The sequence below is a fragment of the Elephas maximus genome, chromosome X (assembly GCF_024166365.1).
Source record: "Elephas maximus indicus isolate mEleMax1 chromosome X, mEleMax1 primary haplotype, whole genome shotgun sequence".
Taxonomy (NCBI): Eukaryota; Metazoa; Chordata; class Mammalia; order Proboscidea; family Elephantidae; genus Elephas; species Elephas maximus.
The window spans coordinates 37,199,030-37,224,769 of record NC_064846.1 but is presented as its reverse complement, the minus strand read 5'-3'; the positions used below and the strand labels follow the sequence as shown (position 1 = coordinate 37,224,769).

At 43.8% G+C, this 25,740-nt stretch overlaps 1 protein-coding gene across 5 annotated transcripts in view; it reads right to left on the bottom strand.

Annotated features, from left to right (window-relative positions):
• Positions 1–25,740, bottom strand: part of SEPTIN6 (septin 6) — an 89,322-nt gene that overhangs the window by 44,448 nt on the left and 19,134 nt on the right. For all 5 annotated transcript variants that reach the window (XM_049871784.1, XM_049871788.1, XM_049871785.1 and 2 more), the window contains exons 4-5: positions 15,731–15,926; positions 2,398–2,584 (exon numbers count right to left, since the gene is read on the bottom strand). In XM_049871784.1, the coding sequence (XP_049727741.1) occupies positions 2,398–2,584; positions 15,731–15,926 (383 nt within the window). The remainder of the gene's footprint in view (positions 1–2,397; positions 2,585–15,730; positions 15,927–25,740) is intronic.

Genomic DNA, 25,740 nt, shown 5'->3' with positions numbered 1-25,740 from the left:
GATCAGACCTTGGAGGCGCCTCCCTTGAAGTCTTTGGGCAGGGCAAAGCCCTTGCCAAGGTGGTACAGTCAGTAGAGCAAATTCTCCTTGTTGCTTTTTACCACACCGTCATCTGTACGTCATGAACATACATCAAACGCTGCTTACTTAACCCAGCCTGCTCACCAGGCTGCCATCCATGTGGCTCGCTGCTGCTCTATACGGAGAAGCCAGGGCATGGCAACATTTCAAAGGCAGCCTATTACACATGGGCAGTGAGCTCATTGCTGCAAAAAAATGAATACTTGCTCCTATTTTTGTTATTGCTGAAATACAGTTAGAGTGGATGTGCTACTAAAAGAAAATACCTTGGAGCTAGAGAGGCCTAGGTTCAAACCCTAGCCCAGGCTCAGTTTCCTCATATGTGAAATGGGAATAATAATGTGAAACAATAATAGTATTCTCCACACGGGATTGTTGGGAGGATGTGTTGTGGATTGAATTGTGTCCCTCAGAAAGATATGTTCATGCTGTAACCCCCAGAAATAGGGTCTTTGCCGATGTAATCAGGTTAGGATGAGCTCATACTGCATTAGAGTGGGCTCAATACCAATGACTGGTGTCCTTACCAGGACAGGGTAGCCCGGACACACAGACATACAGGGAGAACGCCACGTGATGACAGAGGCCGAGATTGAAACGATGTATTACAACGCAAGGACCGCCAAGGATTGCCGCCAATCACCAGAAGCTAGGGAAGAGGCAGGGAAGGGCTCTTCCTTAGAGCCTTAGGAGAGAGCATGGCCCTGCCGACACCTTGATTTCAGACTTCTAGTCTCCAGAACTGTTGAAAGAATAATTTCTGTTGTTTTAAGCCTCCCAGCTTGTGGTACCTTGTTATGGCAGCCCTAGGAAACTAAGGCAGGATGACATAAAATAACACATATCGAGTACTCATCACAGTGCCTAGCATATACTAAGTGTTAGGGGAAAAGGTTTGCATGCTTGTGATTAAGCATTTTAAAGAATCCTGTGGTCAATTCTTTTGTACAGCAAATAATCCTTCTTTTACATGCAGAATCCATGTCTAATTTATATATGGTGTGGATTTGCTTTTTTTTTTTTTAGTTTCTCTTAAAGCGAGGTATGCCTGATTCCCACGGCCATCTTTCTCAGGCATAGAGGCAATGTAACATGGTGCCGCAGATCTGGGCTGGAATCTAGGCTCTGCCAGTAGCTAGCTGTATGACCATGGGCAAGTCCCTTAACCTCTTGGAGCCTCAGTTTTCTGTAAAATGGGGATGATAACGGTGCTTACCTCACAAGGTTGTTGTGAGGGTTCAGTGACACATTCCTCAAGCTACTTAGCACAGTGCTGGCATATATTGAGAGTTTAACAAATATTAGCTGTTCTTATAAAAATATTATTGATAATAAGAATAACAACTTTCAAAGTTACATTTGCATGTTTGATTCTAGTACAAAAACAAAAAATGAACCTGTTGGGTGGAGTCAATTCTGATTCACGGGGACCCCATGTGTTATAGAGTAGAACTGCTCCATAGGGTTTTCTTGGCTGTAATCAAGGGAGGCAGATCACCAGGCCTTCCTTCTGTGGTACTACTGGGTGGGTACAAACCTCCAACCTTTAGGTTTGTAAAAGCTCCAAACCAAACCCATTGCTGTCAAGTTGATTCTGACTCATAGTGACTTCATAAGACAGAGTAGAAAAGTCCCATAGGATTTCCAAGCCTGTAATTTTTACGGAAGCAGACTGCCACATCTTTCTTCCATGGAACGGCTTGTGGGTTTGAACCACCAACCTTTCGATTAGCAGCCAAGCGCTTAACCACTGTGCCAGCAGGACTCTGCTTTAGGTTAGTAGTCCAGCATAATCCATTTGCACCACTTAAGGACCTGGATTCTAGTATGGGCCAGTTAATATTGGGACAAAGAAAGAACAGTTTTCTGTTACCACAGCCTACTCTAGACCTAGACCGCCATCTTGTTTGCATACACCTTTATTCCCAAGTGGCATCAGGGCAGAGATAGCTCAGGGCAAACCCACCCCTCCAAAAAATCAAATCTCATAGCAACCCTATAGGACAGAATAGAACCGCCCCTTATAGGTTTCCAAGGAGCACCTAGTGGATTTGAACTGCCAACCTTTTGGTTAGCAGCCGTAACTCTTAACCACTATGCAACCAGGGTTTCCAAGGAAAACAGACCACAAAGCATATGTTGCAGGTGCTAGATCAATGACATCATCTTTATGGAGGGCTAGGGAGTGATGGAGAGGACGAGGATGCCACAAAAGCTCTCCTAGAACCGGGCAGCTCTTACAAAAGAGCAGTAAGACTGAGTGAGGCCTACTTGCCCAGACTCCCTCACGCCCTGCCCCCATCTCCATCTCTGTACCTTACTATCCAGCTTCTTCATCGTTACTAGGTCCAGAGACTTCAGGGAATGACCAGTGGGGGCAATGAAGTACAAGCAGGCGTGGATGCGGGAGTCGTGATAGGTGTGCAGCACTCTACGGATCTTCAGCTCCTCCTGCAGGTAGGCCTCGAACTGGGCATCGATGAATTCCACGATGGGCTTGTAGCTAAAGGGGTGGGGAAGAAAATGGCCGGACCACTTCGAAAATCTGGTTTTTGACCCATCTTTTTTGGATGTTGAAAATGCCTTCTGTAATCTGGCCCTCCCCATTCAGCTAGATTGCTCCATCTCCCTCAGTGGCCCTCCAATCCTGTCAGGCTGGCTACCACCTTGGTCCTCACATGAGCCAAACTTATGGCCATCTGTTCAGCATCACCCTGCAATGTCCAATTCTCTCTCCTTATCCCCACCTGCCCTCCCAGACCTCAGGACTCAGTTTAATGCCCACCTCCTCCATACAGCCTTCCCCAGTTATTCCAGAAATTCCTTTTGTGACCCAGGAGCATTGAGAAAAATGGTATTGACATTTTGATCAAAGATTCTATAGAAGAATCCCAATCAAAAGGGGGAAAATGCAGAACAAAATTTCAAATTCTCATGGAATTCAGAATTTCTGGAGCAATGGAGACTTGGATGAACCCCCAAAACTATTGCCCTGAGATAATCTTTAAACCTTAAACCAAAAATATCCCCTGAAGTCTTCTTAAAACCAAACAATATTTTAGCTTAACTAGTAAAGAATGTCTGCCTTGAGCACTGTGATGGTTAAAGTTGTGTGTCAACTTGGCTGGGCCATGATTCATAGTGTTTTGGCAGTTATTTAATAATATAATTTCGCAGTTATGTAATGATGTAGTCATCATCCATGATGTGATCAACCAATCAGTTGTAAGGGAAGTTTCCTTGGGGATGTGGTCTGCATCCAATATATATATGGACATTCTGGCAAAGCTGGCTTCCTTGCTCTGAATCCATCATCATCTGACCTCCAGTTCTTGGGACTTAAACCAGCGGCTTGCTGTATTGCCTGCGAATCTCGGTATTTGTTGGCCTCCACAGCCTGTGAGCCAGCAGCCTGCCATCTTACCTGCTAATCTTGGATTCGTCAGCCCCTACAGATACACATATACACTTCATTTGCTTCTCTAGAGAACCCAGTGTTAAGACAAACATTATGCTCTTTTATGGTCTATCTATATGGGATCAATTGACAACAAACAACTTGAAAGATGACATAGGAACCTTAGTCAGCAATTAGTTTATGTTAATGGCGGAGAAACAACCCAGAAAAGGAGGGTGAGAATGGTTGCACAACTTGAAGAATGTAATCAATGTCACTGAATTGTACATATAGAAATTGTTGAATTGGCTGTGTATATTCTTAACAACAACAACAAAAATACAATTCGTTATTTTAAAAAAGAAAAGAAAAATATGGTATTGGATTGCTCACGGTTGCCTCACAAGGATTAGGGTTACCTCACAATAAACTGTATCTTCCTGAAAGGCAAAGAGTGTGAGGGGCACTTCCCTATGCCCCAACCCAGTGTTGATCTCTCCGACAGGATCTGTCTTCCTTTTGGCTGATAAACTCTTCCAGGCTGGGCCATGTCTTTCCTTTATGTATCTCCCCCGACAGTGCCTAGTATGCCAGGTGGGCACACAGTGGTGGTCACGACCTCTTTTTCAGACTGCTGGGAAATCTTGCTCTGGGTTTTGCTCAGTCTTCCTGGGTTTAAGGAGAGCGCCCTACTCAGCTCTTAATGTCCAGATATTTTTCTCTCCTTCCATGCAGGAGACCAGGGTTCAATTCCCAGCCAATACACCTAATGCACAGCCACCACTCTTGTGTCAGTAGAGGCTTGCGTGTTGCTAGGATGTTAAACAGGTTTCCGCAGAGCTTCCAGGCTAAGATGGACTAGGAGGGAAGGCCTGGCAACCTATTTTTGAAAATGAGCCAATGAAACTCTATGGATCACAAAGGTCCACTGATTCGCAACCTATGTTGCGGATGTCACAGGGATGTCATAGGACCTGGCAGTGTTTCCTTCTGTTGCAGATGGGGTCGCCATGAGTTGGGACTGACTCCACAGCTGCCAACAACATTTGTCCCAAGGTTGTGACTTTAGAATCTAAGAATTCAGGCAAAGGCACATGCACACATGTACCCCAGCTCCTGAGTCTCCATGCACAGCCCCCACTGTGGCCTCCAAGTACTGCCAGGGATTCTTAAACAAGCAGCCCTCTGCTCTCCTACCTGTCTTGGGCTGCCCGGGGCAGCTCCCATCTCTCCCTGCCTGCCCTTCCACACATGAGCTCTTCCTGCCACTCCTTCAGCCTCTTTCTGCTCTAACTAGGTCAGATGAGCTTCAGAGCCCTGCCTCTGTTTTCATTTCCCTTGTGGATCCGCAGCCTCTCCATCTGAGGGGTGTCTGCCCTTTGGGTTAGAAGAGGTTCATTATCTGGACCTGGGTCAGTAAGTGTTCAGATACCACTGCCAGAAGGGAACATGATCAAAGGAGGAGCTGGACCCAACCAATGCCTCCTACCTGCACCAGGCCCCGCCCTGAGCCTTTTTGAAAGCTCCCCCTCACAGAGAAGGGGGAAATCGTGTTTAAAAGAGAATCACAGAATCTCAGATTCTGAGAGCTGCACACGTAGGAGAAAGCCAGGTGCAGGGCATCTCTGGAGCTCCAGAGAACAATCTAAAAATATAGTCTTTCTTTCTTCCTTTGATCCTGCTGAGCCAAACATTGTTCTGAAGGGTAATTGCATCAAAGAATCTCTTGGTTCCAGAGATCCTTAGAAAATTCCTGAAGAATCGGGAATGAGGTTGAGAGATGCATCTCCAGTGGCATCACTAGGTGGGGTGCAGGGGATGCGGACCACACAGAATGATACTGTCAGAGGGGGTGACACCAAAATGACTGTCTATAAATTTTTTGTGCAGTATTTCAACAAAAATTTATTATTTTTTATCAAAATATCCCTGTAGTTAGTCATACCAACAAAATTTTTTTTCATAGGCCCAGCATACATGTATCAATATACCTACTACGAGCCTAAAACTCTGTGCCAATTTACTTTTTGCACTTTCTAATGTGCTCAGGTCAGAGCTGTCATCATTACCCAATTACAATGACACTTCGAATCATGTGGTTTCATCCGCACGTGCTACAAGGCACTGTTGCTTTTGTTGCTGCCAGGTGTTTTTATAGGCAGTGATTTTTTCAACATTTCTGGTGTTTTGGCTATAATACTGTGATAATTAGCATGGGGAGGTGGACACCGTGAGTTACTGCACTGGGTGACACCAACCCTAGTGACGCCACTGAAGCTTAGCAACCTTCAGAAGCTCCACCCACTTCAGCCACCTACACATCTTATCATCAGTCAGACCAGTTCCACCCAAGAAATCCTAAATTACACCCCACTATCTGACCACAAACTCTCATCTTTCCAGCTTTTTTTGCCTTCAATCCTTCCGAACCTGATCTTTCACCTCATAGAGACTTCTGGCGCCTCAACATCTCCATTATCGCACAGGATATCAGCCTCTTCCTGGTCTTATCTTCTCCTCTGCCCAGGCTGAACCCCACGACTGATCATCTGAACCATTCTTGTATCAACGCCCTCATCTCCATGCACCTCTCTTTCCACCCTACTTACTCAGCAAAATTCCTGTCCTGGATAAATTCCAGGAGTTTCTTTCTCTGTCCTATACCACTGCTGCTGAAGTTGGCTAGAAGCAATCACCAAACTATGGGTCTCGACACCATTATGAATGCCTCCAAACTCAAATGGGCCTTTGAAGCAACAAGATAGTCCCTTTAGTTGGCCTTGATTAGCTCCCTTCCCATTGCCTCATTGGACCATTCCAAACCTTCACCACTTTTCTCAAGATCCAAAACTTATCCATGATCCCTTCACTCTCACAAGATGGTCTTACCTCCTACTTTACCAACGAAATTAAGATCACCAAGCTCACACTACCTCAACTTCCTGCACTTTAAAAATGAACCAACCCTTCCCTGTTTCCCTCTAATTTCTCAAATCTGCCCCATCCTCTCTATCCTCGCAGGTTCTGTTCCTGTTGAAGCCCTCATCATCTCTCCCACCCTCCAAAAAACTTTGCCCCTGATCCCCGAGTATACTTCTTTGTTGTTTTTGTTAGATCCTGTCGAGTTGGTTCTGCCGCATGGCAACCCCATGCACAACCGGATCAGACCATTATGATCTGTAGGGATTTCATTGGCTGATTTCTCAGAGGTAGACCGCCAGGTGTTTATTCCTAGTCTGTCTTAGTCTGGAAGCTTCACGGAAACTTCTTCAGCATCATAGCAACAGGGAAGCCTCCACTGACAGACAGGTGGTGGTTGTGCATGAAGTGCGTTGGCCAGGAATTGAGCACGAGTCTGGTGGCAAAGTGGTTAAGAGCTTGGCTGCTAAACAAAAGGTCAATGGTTCAAATCCACCAGCTGCTCCTTGGAAACCCTGTGGAACAGTTCTCCTCTCTCCTGTAGGATCGCTGTCAGAATCAACTGGACTGCAATGAGTTTCTCCCACACGAAAGGCCAGAATTTTACCACTGAACCGCCAACGCTTCCTGTATCCCTCTAGACACTGCCTTATCTCTCTTTTTCCCAGCTCACACACGCTTCTTAAATGAGCTGTCTATACCCACTTTGTCTCTTTCCTTTTTTAAAATTTCATTCTTTTTCATTTATTTTTAATTAGGCAAGCAGTGCATGTATATGGTCTTCCCAACTCAGAGGTAACCACTATTTTCAGTTTGTTGATTATTCTCTGAGACTTTTTTCTATGGATTTATATACAGAGAAAAATAGAAATGTCTGTTGTTTTACATGGGGGAAGGGCAGTGGATTTGCACAAATGGTATTATGATCTATGTATGATTCTGCAACTTCCTTTTTCCATTTAATATGTCCTGGACGCCTATTCATGTGAGTACATAGGGATGTACCTCAGTTTTTTTAACTGCCAAATACAATTCTATGGTATGGTTGTGCCCTGGTTCATTTAATTCCTCTATTGTTGGAAATTTAGACTATTTACATATTTTTTATTCTATAACCAATGCTTCAGTGAACATTCTGCTTCTTCATCAATGTGTGCAATTGCTTCTTCAGGCGCTATACCTAGAAGTATATTGCTGAGTCAGAAGGTATTAACATTTTAAATTTTAATGGATACTGCCAGATTTGCCTTCCAAAAAAGTCTGTACCAATGTGTACTCCTACCAGTACGAATGAAACTACCTAGTGTTAGTGGGTATTGCATCATCTTCTACTTTTCGCGAATCTGACGGATACAAATAATTTATTGCTTCTTTTTGCATTTCCCTAATTACTGGTGAAGTTGAATGAGCATCATTTCGTGTGTTGATTTACATTTCCTGTACTGTCAACTGCCTGTTTATTTCTCATTTAATTTAGAAGTGCTTTTTGTATTTTAGAAAACCCCTTTGTCTGTTACATAAGTTGCAAATATTTTGCCTCCATCTGTAGCTTGTTTTTAATTTTGTTTATGGTGTCTTTCAATATACAAAGCTTTTTTTATTATTATTTGAATGAATTTAAATGTGTCAGTCTTTTCCTCTATGATTTTTGGATCATGATTTAAAAAGTCTTCTCTACACTCAAGGTTATAAAAATATTCTCCCATATTTTCATAATTTGTTTTTAATCCAGCTGGAATTTATTTTTGTGAGTAGCATTTGTGTAAGAGGGTATAGTTTTATTTTATTTTTTCCTAAATGGATGGCCAATCTTATCAGCATCATTTCTTGAATAGTTCATTCTTTCCCTGTTGACTTGTTGTTGTTGTTGTTATTGTTAGGTGCCCTCCAATCGGTTCCAACTCATAATAACCCTATGTACAACACAACGAAACACTGCCTGGTCCTACGCCATCTTTATAATTGTCGCTATGTTTGAGACCATTGTTGCAGCCACTGTGTCAAGCCATCTCATTGAAGAGTCCTCTTTTTGGTTGACTCTCCACTTTACTAAGCATGATGTCCTTCTCCAGGGACTGGTCTCTCCTGATAACATGTCCAAAGTACGTGAGAGAAAGTCTCACCATCCTCTCTTCTAAGGAGCATTCCGGCTGTACTTCTTCCAAAACAGATTTGTTCATCCTTCTGTTAGTCCATGGTATATTCAATATTCTTCGCCAATACCATAATTCAAATGCATCAATTCTTGTTTGGTCTTCCTTATTCATTGTCCAGTTTTTGCATGCATGAGAGGCAATTGAAAATACCGTGGCTTGAGTCAGGTGCACCTTATTCCTCAAAGTAACATTTTTGCTTTTTAACACTTGAAAGAGGTCTTTTTCAGCCGATTTGCCCAATGCAACCCATCGTTTGATTTCTTGACTGCTGCTTCCAAGAGTGTTGATTGTGGATCCAAGTAAAATGAAATCCTTGACAATGTCAATCTTTTCTCCATTTATAATGATGTTGCTTATTGGTCCAGTTGGAAGGATTTTTTTAAATCTATTTATTGATTTATTTTTTATTGCACTTTAGATGAAGGTTTACAGAACAGACTAGTTTTTCATTAAACGATTAGTACACACACTCTTTTGTGACATTGGGTACCAACCCCACGACATGTCAACACTTTCCCCTTCTCAACCTTGGGTTCCCTATTACCAGGTTTCCTGTCCCCTCCTGCCTTCTAGTCTTTGCCCCTGAGCTGGTGTGCCCCTTTAGTCTCATTTTGTTTCAGGAGTCTGTCTAATCTTTGGCTGAAGGGTGAACCTCAGGAGTGACTTCATTACTGAGCTAAAAGGGTGTTGGGGAGCCATTCTCTTGGGGTTTCTCCAGTCTCTGTCAGGCCATTAAGTCTGGCCTTTTTGTTTGTTTTTTGTGTGTGCATGTGAGTTAGAATTTGTTCTACGTTTTTCTCCAGCTCTGTCCGGGACCCTCTACTGTGATCCCCGTCAGAGCAGCCAGTGATGTTAGCCAGGCACCATCTAGTTGTGCTGGACTCAGTCTGGTAGAGGCTGTAGTACTTGTGGTCCACCAATCTTTTGGACTGTTTCCCTGTCTTTGGTTTTCTTCATTCTCCCTTGCTCTGGACCAGGTGAGACCACTGGAGTATCTTAGATGGTCACTCACAAGCTTTTAAGACCCCAGATGATACTCACCAATGGAGAATATAGAACATTTTCTTTATAAACTATGTTATGCCAATTGAGCTAGATGTTCCCCGAGACCATGGTCCCCACAGCCCTCAGCCCAGCAATTCAGTCCCTCAGGGAGTTTGGATGTCTGTGGAGCTTCCATGATATTGCCTTGGACAAGTTGTGCTGGCTTCCCCAGTATTGTGTACTGTCTTACCCTTCACCAAAGTTACCACTTATCTATTGTCTATTTAGTGTTTTTCAATCCCTACCCCTCCCCTCACTCATAACCATTTTGTTTTCTTTATGTTGAGGTGTAATCCATACTGATGGCTGTAGTGTTCGATCTTCATCTGTAAGTGCGTCAAGTCCTCTTCACTTTCGGCAAGCAAGGTTGTGTCATCTGCATAACGCAGGTTGGTAATGAGTCTTTCTCCAATCCTGATGCCCCGTTCTTCTTCATATAGTCTAATTTCTCAGATTATTTGCTAAGCGTGCAGCTTGAATAGGTATGGTGAAAGGATACAACCTTGACACATAACCTTTCCTGACTTTAAACCTCTCAGTATCCCCTTGTTCTGTTTGAATGACTTCCTCTTGGTCTATGTATAGGTTCCAACTCACAATTAAGTGAGTTGGAATTTCCATTCTTCACGATGTTATCCATAATCTCTTATGATCCACACAATTGAATGCCTTTGAATAGTCGATAAAGCACAAGTAAACATCTTTCTGGTATTCTCTGCTTTCAGTCAAGATCCATCTGACATCAGAAATGATATCCCTCGTTCCACATCCTCTTCTGAATCCAGCTTGAATTTCTGGCAGTTCCCTGTCGATGCACTGCTGCAACCACTTTTGAATGATCTTCAGCAAAATTTTACTTGCGTGTGATATTGTTCATTAATTTCCTCATTCAGTTGGATCACTTTTCTTTGGAATGGGCACAATTATGGATGTCTTCAAGTCAGTTGGCCTTGTAGCTGTCTTCCAAATTTCTTGGCATAGACGAGTGAGCGCTTCCAGTGTTACGTTGGTTTGTTGAAACATCTCAGTTGGTATTCCATCAATTCCTGGAGCCTTGTTTTTCAACAATGCTTTCAGTGCAGCTTGGACTTCTTCCTTCAGTAGCATCAGTTCTTAATCATATGCTACCTCCTGAAATTGCTGAATGTCAGCCAATTCTTTTTGGTACAGTGACTCTGTGTGTTCCTTCCATCTTCTTTTGATGTTTCCTACATCGTTTAGTACTTTCCCCGTAGAATCCTTCAATATTGCAACTTGAGGCTTGAATTTTTCTACAGTTCTTTCAGCTTGAGAAATGCTGAGTGTGTTCTTCCCTTTTGGTTTTCTAACTCCAGATTCTGCACGTATCATTATAACACTTTACTTTGTCTTCTTAAGCCACCCCTTAAAAATCTTCTGTTCAGCTCTTTTACGTGATCATTTCTTCCTTTTGCTTTAGCTACTGTATGTTCAGAGCAAGACTCAGAGTCTCTTCTGACATCCATTTTGGTCTTTTCTTTCTTAATGTCCCGGATGCCATCAAACAGCTCATCTGGTCTTTTTTGGTTATTAGTGTTCAATACATCAAATCTATTCTTGAGATGATCTCCAAATTCACGTAGCATATACTCAAGGTCATATTTTGGATCTCGTGGGTTTGCTTTAATTTTCTTCAGCTTCAACTTGAACTTGCATATGAGCAATTGATGGTCTATTCCACAGTCAGACCCTGGCCTCGTTCTGACTGACGATTGAGGTTCTCCATTGTCATTTTCCACAGATGTAGTCAATTTGATTCCTGTGTATTCCATCCTGACCTATAGTACCTATTTATGTTGTTCAAAAAAGGTATTTGCAATGAATAAGTCATTGGTCTTGCAGAATTTTATCATGTGATCTTCGGCATAGTTTCTATCATCAAGGCCATATTTTCCAACTACCAATCCTGATGGCTTAAAAAAAAAATTTTTTTTTTTACATATGCTAAATTTCCATATAAACATGAATCTGATCCTGGACTCACTCTTACGTTCTAGTGCTCTTTTTTTATTGTCATAAAAACATATATAACACAACATTGGCCAACTTAACATTTTTTATGTGTGTGATTTAGTGACATCAATTGTATTAATCATGTTATACAGCTCCTTTTGTTGCCTTTTTACTTCCTTACCTTCCGTACACTCAGTAATCATGGCAATGTAGCTTCTACCCACTACTTTCCTGAAATTATTTTTCCTAAGCGTATTAATAATGGCCTGTGCATTGCCAAACCCAATGGATGTTTTTCAGTTTTTATCTTCCTGGACACCATTTATCATTCCCTCCCATACATTACATGATTCTTCATTTTTTTCCACCAATGAAAATCATGATCGAAATGATCTGTTGTTAGTTGTCATCGAGTTGATTCCAACTAATGGCGACCTCCCATGCATGCAGAGTAGAACTGCACCATAGGGTTTCCAAGGCTGTGACCTTTCAGAAGCAGATCACCAGGCCTGTCTTCCAAGGCACCTCTGGGTGGGTTTGAACTACCCACCTTTTGGCTAGTAACTGAGTGCTTAACCATTCATGCCACCTGGGGACTCCTGTAATCAAAACAGTATCTTCTCCTTATTAGGTAGTTACTCTGTGCCAGGCATGTTTCTAAGCATTTCATGTGCCATACATGTCAAGTAAGCCTCACAACAACCTTCTCTGGTAGGTATTATCATCATCCCCACTTTACAGGTGAGAAAACTGAGGCCCAGAGAATTTAAGTATCTTGACCAAGGTCCCTGAGTTAATAAGTGGCAAGATGGGATTTGAAGCCAGGTTTGTCTGAGACCGAAACCTGTGTTCCTAAACACTCTCCTCTCCAGCTGGTCCTTCTCAGTCTCTCTCTTGGATTCCTTTTTCTTCAGCTTCCTAAAGTGGTGGATTTCCTCCAGGATATGGTCTTAGTCATTGCTCTTCTCAGTTTACAGAAGCACCCTGGGTAAAGCAGGGCATTCTGATGCCCCATTTCAACTGAGCTATCCTGACACCGCTGGTGGCGTAGTGGTTAAGTGCTACAGCTGTTAACCAAAGGGTCGGCAGTTCAAATCCGCCAGGTGCTCCTTGGAAACTCTATGGGGCAGTTCTACTATAGGGTCGCTATGAGTCGGAATCGACACGATGGCACTGGGTTTTTGGATCCTGACATAGCTATGACAATATGGCTCAGTCAACATGTAGAAAACAATGCTGTTTATTCCAAATCTCTGGATCTTGCTTCGCCCTTGCTCCCCAGCCCAATTTCAGGGAGCCTTTTTATTTCTACTTATTTGAGTTTGTATTATTTGATCTTTTATGAGGATGTATCACATTTCTAGAGAAGCCCTGGTGGTGCGGCATTTAAGTACTTGGCTGCTAACTGAAAGGTCGGCAGTTCAAACCCACCTGCCACTCTGCGGGGGAAAATGTGGCAGTCTGCTTCCATAAAGATTACAGACTTGGGACCGGTAGGGGGCAGTTCTACTCTGTTCTGTAGGGTCGCTATGAGTTGGAATCGATTTCACAAAAAGAGATTTGTTTTTTTGGTATCACATTTATCATCAGAAAAACCAATCAGGATATTTTAAAAATCTAGTGGAAGTAGATTAACCTCTAAGGGGCAGTATCAGCTCAGTCCTCCGAAACCGTCACTATCAAGGCCTTTTCCAGTGTCAGATATGTTTATCTATGTTACCGAAAGAGCTTTGAGAAACGTAATTGAGGAGTTCCTGAGCAATCTGCAAATGAGAACAAGCATGCATACCGTGGTCTAAATATCCACTTTACCCAGGGTCTGATTTAGTCTCAACAAAACAAGGCTAGCACAATAAGAAAGCCGAATAAAAAAACAGAGGTATTTTTCTTCTAGAATTTCAAATGGAAAACAGAATTTAGTTCAATCATTAAGAAGCAAAATATATTTATTCAGTATAAGAAATGGAGTAGGCCTGTTGTAACTTTAAGGGAGAAATAGGAGATTTTGAGATATGAATAATCTCAGAAGCAAGAGAACCCTCAAAGAATGAACAGACACTGTGCTCAGGATGATAAATGGCTCTCCCTGAGATGAGCTGGTGTGATGACCATGTGACTTCTAGTTAAATGTGGTGTGACTGCCAGAAGGTGTCTGAGTCCCACCCCATTCCTGACCCCATCCCTTATTACATGCTCATCCCTGACCCTCGCCCCACCCCTCACTCACACACCCTTCTCAAACCCCAACAACCTCTCCTGGTTCTCCTCCTGCCTCTCTGATTATTTCTCTTCAGTCTCTTTTCAGGATGTCTTTTCCTTCACCTGCTTATTTAACATCCCAAGGCTTTTATATGTAGCCCAATGTTCTTCTCACTCTACTCTGATCCCTGGGTGATCTTACATGTTCCCATGTTTGAAATGTATCACCTATACCCTGCTAACCCAAATCTTTATTTCTAGCCCAGGCCCTCTTTGGACCTCCAACTCTGTATATTCAACTGCCAACCGCTGAAGGTCATCATGTTAGATGTTCTACAGACAGCTCAAACTCCGCATGTCCAAAACACAGCTCATTATTTTTAGGCCTGCTTCTCTCTTTTTTTTCATTTTTGGTGAAAATATAACATACCCCACTTGAACAAAACCTACACCACTTCAACAATTTCTACAGTACAATTCAGTGACATTGGTTACATTCTTTAAGTTGTGTCACTTTCTTGATAACCTTTTCCAAACTATTTCACCATCATTAACACAAACTCACTGCTCTCCTAAGCTTCTCATCTATCCTTTCAAGTTGTTGTTGTCAATTCGATCACATATTCATAATTCTTTACAAGAGTATAATGCTTAATGCAGACATTCTTTTCTAATTATAAACCCTGCTTCTCATATCACCTCTCTTACTGAATTGCACCACCATTTGTCACTTCTCCAAAGCCAGGAATTCTAAGCCTCATTCTAGATTCTTCTTTTGCTTTCACAAGCCCACACCAAGTCTCTACTAAGTCCTGTTGATTCTACCTACTCACTATTTATTAAAGCTGTCTCCTCTTCTCTCTCTCGGCACCTGTTGTACCTTCTTGGCTCCATCTAATCGGTCCAGTAGTCTCTTAATTGACCTCCCTGCTCTTCTAGTCTATCTCCATACTATCTTAAAGCACCTTTTTCAATGGACAATCAGATCACCTTATTCTATTTCTTAAGACCTTTCCAGGGCTCCAAATTGGCAAATTACATAAATCCCTGCACGATCTGCCTCCTGCTTATTTCTTTAGGCTCATCTTCCCCTATTTTTTTTCCTCACTCATGCCAAGCTCTAGCCCAGAGCCAGATTCAGGTTTCGTGGCGCCTTAAGCTTATACAATTTGAAAGGCCCTCCAAGAAAAATTATACGTTATGACTAAAAATTAGTTACAAGGCCTATAAAGGGGCCTGTGAAAGTGAAGGCCCTGAAGATTAAGCTTCGTGAACTTCACAGTAACTCTGCCTCTGGTCTAGCCAAACCTGGTCTGGCCAAACTCAAGTTCTCTAGAACATGCCATCATCTTTCACACTTCTTTGCTTTGTACAAGCAGTTATCTCTGCCTGGAATGCCCTTCTCTCCCTCCCTTTGTCTACCTGGCAAAACAGTTCGTTCTTCAAGAGCAAGCCCAGAATAACCTCCTCTGTGAAGGCTTCCCTGACCTCCCCACATGGAACTGACTGTTCTTTCTTTTGCGTTCTCATTGTAACTTCTCCTTCACCTCTTCGTCAACTGGTCCTTTACAAAACATCACACTGTATGGAGATTATTTGCTGAAAACCAGTCTTCCCTGTGAGTGCCTCAAGGGCAGAGTCTAAATTACTCATTTTTAGATTATCAGAGAACAGTAGTCCCTGGCACAAGATAGGAACTTAATAAATGTTTGCTGAATTGTATTGAGACCCCAACCAGGTATATTAGAAAGACACCCTTCTTCTGGCAAAGTGCGTGGAGTAAAACAATTGCTGTAGACAGGGACCCTAGGTGGGGGCAATGCTTGTGAGGTATCTGCTGCCTGTTCATGCCATTCCAAGAAGAGGTATAGGTTGGACCTCAACATCTATGGTCTCCCCAAGACCCTATAGTGAGCTCCACTCTAGCCTACCACCAGCCTCCCCACTCCACCGCCTTCCTTACCTGTCCTCTTTGTTGATCTGGTCCCCAAAGCCCACAGTGCTAACGATTGTGAGCTTTAGTCTCACATTGCTCTCTTGGAGGTCATAGGTATTGGACCGTAGCTGAACACCCGGTTGTGTGTGGGTAGCTGGCTCCCCCTCGAACTTGGTATTGAACAAGGTGTCCATGAGGGTTGATTTGCCCAACCCTGTCTCTCCTGAAAAGCAAAAAAGGTAAATTATGGTTCTTCCACACAATGACTATAGAGCCACTATGAATCATGCCTTAGATGCATTTGTATTGACACAGGAAAATGTTACACGGTAAAACACTAAGTTGAAAGTATATAGAACAATACAAACTATACGATCTCAGTTAAGTGAAAAAGACTGAAAGGAATTGCACCAACATATTAAAAAAAAACAAATCCATTGCCGTCAAGTTGATTCTGACTCACAGAGACCCTATAGTACAGAGTAGAACTGCCCCATAGGGTTTCCAAGGAGTGGCTGGTGGATTTGAACTACTGACCTTTTGGTTAGCAGTCTAAGCTCTTAACCCTGCACCACCAGGGCTCCACATCAACATATTAACAGTAGTTTTCTCAGAATGGTGGAATTGTGGTAATTTTTATTTTATTCTTTATGTATTTTTGTGTTATTTGAGACTTTTACCATGACTATGCATCATTTTTATAGTTAGAAGAAAATTATGTTGCAGGCAGTGATGGAGAGGTATAGTTATGCCTAGAAAAAAGATTGGAAGGAAATACAATACACTGTTCTCAATGACTATCTCTGGGTGGTGGGATGCTGTGTGATTTCACTTCCTTCTTTGTGCTTTTTTGTATTTTCCAATAAGGAACATGTATAGTTTTTGTAATAAAAATTAAAACGCAGAGCTACCATAAAAAATATGACCCAGAAATCCCAATCCTAGGTATATACCCAGCAGTGAAAACAGCAACACCAACAGGAACCTGTACACCGATGCTCATTGAAGCACTGTTCACAATAGCCAAAAGGTGGAAACAGCCTAAATGTCCTGCAGTGGATGAATGGATAAACAAAATGTGGTACGTACATACAACTGGAATACTACTCAGCAAGTAAGAAAAATGAAGTTCTGATACACGCTACAGCATGACTGAGCCCTGAAAACATGACACTGAGTGAAATAAGTCAGTCACAAAAGGAAAAATATTGTATGATCCTACCTACAGGCAAACATAGAGACCAAAGTTTATTAGTGGATACTAGGGAGAGGCAGGAAACCCTGGTGACACAGCGGTTAAGAGTTCGGCTACTAACCAAAAGGTCAGCAGTTCGAATCCATCAGACACTCCTTGGAAACCCTATGGGGCAGTTCTACTCTGTCCTATAGGGCTGCTAGGAGTCGGAATCGACTCAACAGCAATGGGTTTAGGAAAGGGGAGGAGCCCTGGTGGTGCAGTAGTTAAGAGCTCAGGCTGCTAACCAAAAGGTGGGCAGCTGGAATCCATGAGCATCTCCTTGGAAACCCTATGGGGCAGTTCTACTCTGTTCTGTAGGGTTGCTATGAGTTGGAATGGACTCACCGGCAATGGGGAGGGAGGCGAAAAGAGGGAGTCATTACTTAGGTGGCACTAAGTTTCTTGTTAATGTAGTTGAACAGAGAGTGGTGATGGTTGCACAACGTGATGAATGTAATCAATGTCACTGAGTCGTACTTGTCAAAAGTCTTGAACTGGCAAATGTTTTGTTATATATATTTTTACTACAATAAAATAAAAGGTTAAACAGTATGTCGACTAAATGTAATGCGTGATTCTGAACTAGGAATAAGTAAATATACCATAAAACCTGGGAAAGCCAGAACCTGTGTAAGTTGGAAAACTCATATTTTCCACTAAAAGGAGAGATAGCAAAGTGATAAGACTGCATCCTGTCAAAGGCGGAAAACTTGTGAGACCCCGAAAAACAAGGCAGTCCCATCAAGTTCCAGCTCTCACAGGTTTCACTGTATAAAAAAAATTTAATGGCTATTTTAAAGTACAAAAATGGTTGGTGCCTTGTCCAACAAATATCCTATCCTCCCAGCCCCGCCCAGACCTAGATAGCACTCTAGATGCTGCTAGAAGGGGCATCCCAGGGAAGACTGCAGGGAGCCCTTGCCTTCTCCCCTTCCACCCCTGTTGAGCTTTCACAGAGACCATTTTTAGCTAATAGGGATGGAACTTAGCAGGCCACACATTCTTCCTCTCCTTAACTTTCAAACAAACCAGCCATTTGTTTGTTTAACTAACAGGCCGCAGGCTACTAATAAATTAAACCATTGGAATTTCAAGTCTTGAGTTTCGCACCAAAGAGGTGAGTTCCAAAGCGCTGGAGGGAGCTGGTGAAGTTTTTTTTTTTCTGTGGTGGGCGGAGGGAGGATCCTAGGAGTCCAAGGGCTGTCAAGCCACTGCCAGGAGCCAAGGCGTGTGTGTCTTAAGGGGATGGGAACACGACAAGAAATCACAAGTTGGTGGTTGAACACCACGATGAACATAATTAATGTCACTGAACTGTACATGTGAAAATTGTTGAAATGGCAAGTGCTTTGTTACCCATGTATTTACCACAATAAATAAAGTAAAAAAAAAAATCACAAGTTGTAAGGAAGACAGGTGGAAGCCTTGGTGGCTGGGGAGTTAGGCAGGAATCTGAAATGAGACCACAAGCTGGGCTGGGCACAGCAACTGCTGGTAATCTACTCCTCTGTAGACTGTATTTGGCCCCCCACCCACCCCAAGCAATTCAGGAATACCAGGAATAAAATAAATAGCAGATAATTATCCTGGACTGCCCTTTGAATACATAGACTAGTTCTACTATCATTAGCCTCCCCTTTCTTCCTCCCCAGCCCCCGGGATGTGAGTCAAAATTTGTCTTCCCAGTAGGGAGTGGGTTTGCATTGGGCAAATTCTGGCCAATTTTGGCCTGGCAAAGCACCCCCCCATCTCCCTTGTGACTAATAGCACACATCTGCAAGGTGGTCCAGGGCATGAGTTAGAGCTGCAAATGGTTCATCTCCCCTTCACCCTCTGGATGTGTCTAGCTTTGCACCTTCCAGGCTTCTTCTAGCTATGAATGCAAGAGGTGCTTTTAAAAATATTTATCTACGCACAACTAGATGCCCAGCTACCACCACTGACTGCTCTGACAGGGATCACAATAGAGGATCCTGGACAGAGCTGGAGAAAAATGTAGAACAAAATTCTAACTTGCCAAAAAAAGACCAGACTTACTGGTCTGACAGAGACTGGAGAAACCCTGAGAGTATGGCCCCTGGACACCCTTTTAACTCAGTACTGAAGTCACTCTTGAGGTTCACCCTTCAGCCAAAGATTAGACAGGCCTATAAAACAAACAATAACACAAGTAGTCCAACCATGTATATGAGACTAAATGGGCACATCAGCCCAGGGGGAAGGATGAGAAGGCAGGAGGGGACAAGAAAGCTGGACGAATGGAAATGGGGAACCCAAGGTCAGTGGCATAGTGGTTAAGTGCTACAGCTGCTAACCAAACAGTTAGCAGTTCAAATCCACCAGGTGCTCCTTGGAAACCCTATGGGGCAGTTCTACTCTGTCCTATAGGGTCACTACGAGTAGGAATCGACTTGATGGCAATCAGTTTGGTTTTTTTTTTTTTGGTTAAGTTTGAGAAGGGGAGAGTGTTGACACATCACGGGGTTGGCAACCAATGTTGCAAAACAATCTATGTACTATTAATTGTTGAATGAGAAATTAATTTGTAAACTTTCACCTAAAGCACAATTAAAAAAAAAATTTATCCATGATGAAGAACTTCCCATGTGTGGAGAGAGAACGGGAACACAAGGAGAACATTCAATTCAGCCTGGCTACACGGCCCCCAGCCCAATTTCACAGCCAGTTCTGACTAATGTCAACTGCCAGGGCGCAGGGGAAATGATTCCTCACACAGATCATGTTTCCAGCCAGGGTCTGGTATACCCATTAGCAGCGAAGCCTCTACAAGAGCGGGTCCCTTTTCCCTCCCTAAGGCAACAGGAAGTATTTGGGCCCCGAGAAAAATTTGGTAAGGCAGGGCCTTTGCCATGGGAGGTGGCAGACTTGGCCAAGCACAGGAATTTAGCAAAGCCATCCCCCCCACCTCACCCCCGCCCAAGGGGTGGGTGTGAAGCTCAACTGCTAAAATGGGGCCAGCACTTCTGAGGTGGAAACTCCAGGGTGGCTCCCTCTCCCTGACTCGCCTCCTCTTTGGGTCCTGAGGTTTGAGCTAGAGCGTGGTGGGCCCTGTGTCTCCTCAACACCAAAGCTGTCTCCCTGACTCCTTGATCCCAGGAGTTCTCAGAGAGCAGGGGATGGACATCTTCCTGTACTCCAGAGCTCGAGGTCACACAGAAGGTCTCAGAAGCAGCTCTGCTTCCTACTTACAGGGTCAGGGCCCCACCCTGTTTGCACAGCTGGAGAAATGGAGGCCGGGCAGGGCCTAGCAGAGCAGGGAGGAGCAGCAGGGGAAATGACCACCCAAATGCCTGCCAGCACAAAAGGGCTGTGAAAATCAGATGCCAAGTGATTAATGTCTGGAAGAAAAGAACCGATGGGTGTCAAGGGAATTGTGGTAAATGCCACATTAGAAAAAGGCAGAAAATCAAGCAAGCTTGTCCTCCAGCTATTGAGAGTTCTAGTCCCAGTTTTCCATCAGTGTGGAGGCCTGGGGCAGGGGGTGGGGCAGGCTATCCCTCAATGGCTGGCACAGATCCAACCTGAGCCTAGGATACTGTCCCCTCCCACCACTGCCCTGGGCCCAGTAGTGTGTGATGGTGTGTATGTGTACGTGTGTTGGAGGGGGGTGGGGGGACCCACATATGGTCAAAGCTGAAGCTTGGCTGGGTTCAGGTCAAGGGGTTCCAAGCAGCTGCAGGAAGGTGGGGATTTAGCAAGTAGATTCCAACAGGAAATATTATGAGTCCCCAGGGGTCAATTTCTCTCCCCTCCTCCCCAGCCCTCTCAGAGCTCCTCACAGTGGACAGCAGGGTTTCTTAACTCCCTTTGCTTTCCTGTAGATAATATTCCAAAAACAACAGGTTTTTTAAAAAGTAGTTGAAATTTAAAGAACATAAATGATGCTCCCTGGGATAGACAGATGTCAACTCCCCTCACCCCCGGATTAAAAAGCACTGTCATAAAGAAACCCTGGTGGCATAGTGGTTAAGTGCTACCAAAAGGTCGGCAGTTCAAATCCACCAGACACTCCTTGGAAACTCTATGGGGCAGTTCTACCCTGACCTATAAAGTCGCTGTAAGTCGGAATCGACTCGACAGCAGTGGGTTTACAGGTCATAAAGAAAAGCTTCACCCTTTTCCTCATTTGCTGTTACTATTTGCATCCTCCGGCACCTTGTGTGATTAAGTCCTTGCAAGTTATCAAATGAAGGGTCCTAGTCAGATTATCACTAAATTACCGTGTGACCTGGGCCAAGCCCCTTCCCCTCTCTGGGCCCCAATTGCTATGTGCTAAGCACTGCTGTAAATGCGTATACGTTCTTATTCATTTCCCACAATAATCCTTTGAGGTTGTTGTTGTTGCTCTTGTTGTGTGCCGTTGAGTGCATTCTAACACATAACAACCCTATAGGACAGAGTAGAACTGCCCCACTGGGTTTTCAAGGCTGAAATCTTTATGGGAGCAGATCACCAGGTCTTTTCTCCCTTGGAGCCACTGAGTGGGTTCAAACCACTGACCTTTCAGTTAGCAGCCAAGTGCATAGATATTACAATTTATCCTCGATTTGCAGGTGAGTTATCCGATCCATTTATCAGCTGTGTGAAGTTGGACCGATTCCTCAGCCGCTCTACACCTTACCTTCCTCATCTACAAAATGTGGAGAAAGCAACTGGTCCAAGGTCACAAGCTAGTAACTGGCAAAGCCATCATGAGTCCAGGCACCCTGACACTGGAGCCCATGTTCATAACCAATATGCTCTAGTGCTTCCCATAGGGGTGATATGTTTGTTTGAATTCAGTCATTCAACAAACATACACATACGAAACTTCTAATAGGAGCTGGGCACTGTCATAGGTGCTGAGGATACAGCAATGAATAAGACAGACACGATCCCCGTGCTCATGGAGCTCACAGGCCCATGGAGCAAAGGGTCTCTTCCAGCTCTGAATGTTGGAATAAGCCAGGAGAAGTGACTCAGAGTTCAACGGGAAAGTGCCTAAAAGGAAACACTCCAGGAACCACAGTTGGCCAAGGGAGCTCACCTACAGGGACAAGGTCATGCCCTCCTCTCCCTTCCTGATCTTGCAGAGGCCTGACAGCCAACGGTGTGCTAGACTTGGTTCGCGCTGGTGCCTGCATCCCTTCCCAAGTTCACAGTCAGTGACATCACCTTGGTAGCTTACAAATCAGTGATGGTGAAGTAATTCCACCCTGGAAATCAGCACCTGCTGCAAGCCCCAGCTATCTTTCTCCTGAGAGCCTGTCGTTAAGCACTGACCAGCACACCACTGGGGGCAGCTAGTCTCAGACACGTGAGACAGAGGGATGAAAACAATTGACCCCGCCTTGACAGAATGCTAGCCACCCTTTCCTCTCCCACCATGGGGAGCCTCAACCCTGCTTCTCTTGTGTGTTTTTTCCCCAGTTCAAAAGAGTTTAGTTGAGCCTGGAATCTCGAGCAGCTTCAATGTAAATATTATCATTATGACCCTTTGCGCTCCTCACAGGCTTTACTGGTGCTGGCACGTTCTGAGGGATGAGTCTCTTTGGGGCTCTTTTCCAACAATGCAAAGCAATGGGTCCCAGAATATTTGTGCTGCTGGCTCTGGTGGTTCCTCTGAGGCCTCCTTACTATGTCTAGGATCACGACATTCTTAATTTCCAAAGTTAGGGACTAGGATATTTTTTATGGGGGAGTGGGAAACCTCATCCCACTCAGTAATTCCTGTCCAGCCTAGATTATTCTGTTGAAGAGGAGTCATAATAGGCCATCCAGTCCAGACTAGGTCCAGTTGCCATCCAGTCGATTATGACTCATGACGAACTCATGTGTGTCAGAGTAGAACTGTGCTCTATAGGGTTTTCAATGGCTGTGATCTTTTGGAAGCAAACTGTCAGACCTTTCTTCTGAGGCACCTCTGGGTGGATTCAAACCAGCAATTTATGATTAGGAGCTGAGCATGTTAACCATTTGTTCCACCCAGGGACTCCTGATAAAAATTAGATAATAAGTAGGTACCGTTTATTGTGCCCTTACGTATAAATTTGGCTCTGGATTCAAAACAATTATCTCTCCCTCTCAATCTCAACATTCGAGGTGCACACACATGTGCACATATGCACACAGGATACTCACTCTGCTGGACTTGGGCCTACTATGCAGCCCTGCACCAAGATAAACAATATGATTTAAAAAATATTCTGTCTGTGTTAATAATCAAAGCTAGTGCTTCTCGATGGCACTGGGTAGTGCTACCATAATTTTACACTTCAAATGCCCTTCCAGAAAAGACCTTTGAGGAACACACTCCATGTCCAAACAGAATCTTTTTATAATAGTCATTAAGGGAATAAATCTGACGGTCATGCCAGGAAATAGGCATGAAAGTATGGTCACTGAAAGTCCTGTGAGAGAAAAGGTCACCTCTAGCAGCCATGCTAGAGGCCCCTCACCATGTCAGTGACAGGACCCAGCTCTGTGGCTGGGCTGAGTGCAGCCTCAGAGCCACTCCAAGCTGCTCATGACCTTGGCCCAAAGTGTGGGTTCTCTGAGCAATGATAGGGTTGTGAACACAGTGAGAGAGCAGGATGGGTGAGTTTTAGGCTTTTTTGGACCAGGCACGGGGAATGAAATTAACCCAGTCTGGGCTGATCTATCCAGTGTGTGCACCTGCAGGTTTAAGAGGGGAGTTACTAGGGCAGCCATACCCTGAAATGTGACAACTGGGGAAAGAAAAAGAGGATGTGACTCTTTGGAGGTGACAGGGTCTCCTTTCTACTCCTCCTCTCTTGAAGTGGCTATCCTGGGCAGTTCATCAACACCATCCCAGCAGACACACTCTGAAGCAGTTGTCACTGAGCAATGTCATGGTGGGAACTTAGAGGACAGGGGTTTGCTATCTCCCACACCCTTCGACTATGCCTTGAGCCTGGCTGCCCCTTCCTTTGGGCCTGTGATCCACAGGTCAAATGACCCCTCATTCCGGCCTCACAGGGCCATTCTGATTTGCATTGCCTCCCTTCGAGAGCTTTTGTAGTCCACCCAAGAGCACTTGGTTGAAATGTTGCTTAGGGTGGGTCTGTCATTTCACTTCTCATCTCTTCAGCTTCAGTACAGGTCATAGGGAGCTCTGGGAGGAGTTCCAATGGAAGCCGATATGCTGGAATTTTGTGGTAAGAAAATATAATGAGAAAAAGAATCCTGATCAAAAGGGGGTAATGCAGAACAGAATTTCAAATTCTCAGAGAATCCAGATTTTCTGGAGTCATGAAGGCTGGATGAACCCCTGAAACTATTGCCCTGAGGTAATCTTTAAACCTTAAGCCAAAAATATCCCCTGGAGTCTTCTTAAAACCAAACAGTAATTTAGTTTGACTAGTAAAGAATGTCTGCCTTGAGCATTATGCTCTTTCAATATCTAGCTATATGGGATCAAACTGACAACAGCAACTCAAAAGATTAGGAAACTTAGGGGGCAGTGAGTTTATGTTAATTCGGGAGGAACAGATAGGAAAAGGAGGGTGAGAATGGTCGCAGAACTTGAAAAATGTAATATAATGTCACTGAATTGTACATGTAGAAATCGTTGAATTGCTCTGTTTTGCTGGGTATGTTCTCAACAACAACAACAAAATAAAATACATTATATAAAAAAACCCCAAAATCCAAACTTGTTCCCATCGAGTCAATTCCAACTCATAGCAACCCTATAGGACAGAGTTGAACTGCCCCACAGGGTTTCCAAGGAGCAGCTGGTGGATTCAAACTGCCGACCTCTTGGTTAGCAGCCATAGCTCTTAACCACTATACCACCAGGGCTCCCAACTTATATAACTTCCCACATATATAATGTAAAATAAGTTGACCATCAGCTGAAGATTGGAGATCTTGTTAGTTAAAGTGACCTGTGGCAGTGCTAACATTGCTTGTGACAGCATTTGATCTTGATGTCAATCATCATGAATTCTATTTATTTTGTGTCTCTCTCCTAATGGCACCTGATCACAACTGTGAGTAGCCTTTGGGCATTTGAAGGGTGAACAGCCTAACTCTAGACTCTATGACATGTAAATTTGGGAAGCACATAATTTCACCTGATAGGCTTCAAAGCTGATGTGTGGAAGTGAGTAGCTTAGCTAATGAGTGAGGCTAGCTAGCTGACTGATTGCCCCTCACCCAAATTTAGAAGTGGCTTTGTTGTTCACTATTTGTCCTTCAGTGTGCAGCAACTCTCTTTCAGAAAGTGATCTGGAAAAGAGTGCTGTGGACCAAACCAAAAACCCACTGCCGTCGAGTCAATTCCGAGTCATAGTGACCCCATAGGGTTTTCAAGTCTGTAAATCTCTACAGAAGCAAACTGCCACATATCCTTCTCACGCAGAGCCACTGGTGGTTTTGAACCACCAACCTTTTGGTTAGCAGTCCAGCACTTTAACCTCTGCGCCACCAGGGCTCCTTTGGAGGAAAAGAGAAAATAGAGTCCAAGAAAATGAATGACTTTAGTGAGAACACAGAGTTTTAGAATACATTTAGGAGTGAAATACCCAGTTCAGTGGTGGTTCCGATCTACAGTGTGAAAGAGTTCCCCACATGCTGTATACAGAAATAAGAAAAGGCAATTAGCAAGTGTTCCCACCAGTGTGACAAGTGACTTCATTGTGGTATTTACATAATCACTTAGGTTCAGAACGGGGTCACTGAAAATGTGCAGGTATGCTTTCCTGCACTGTATGGTGACAATTATATGCTATGATTGTGTTTGCAAATTTGAGATTTTCAAGGTCTCAGGAGAGAT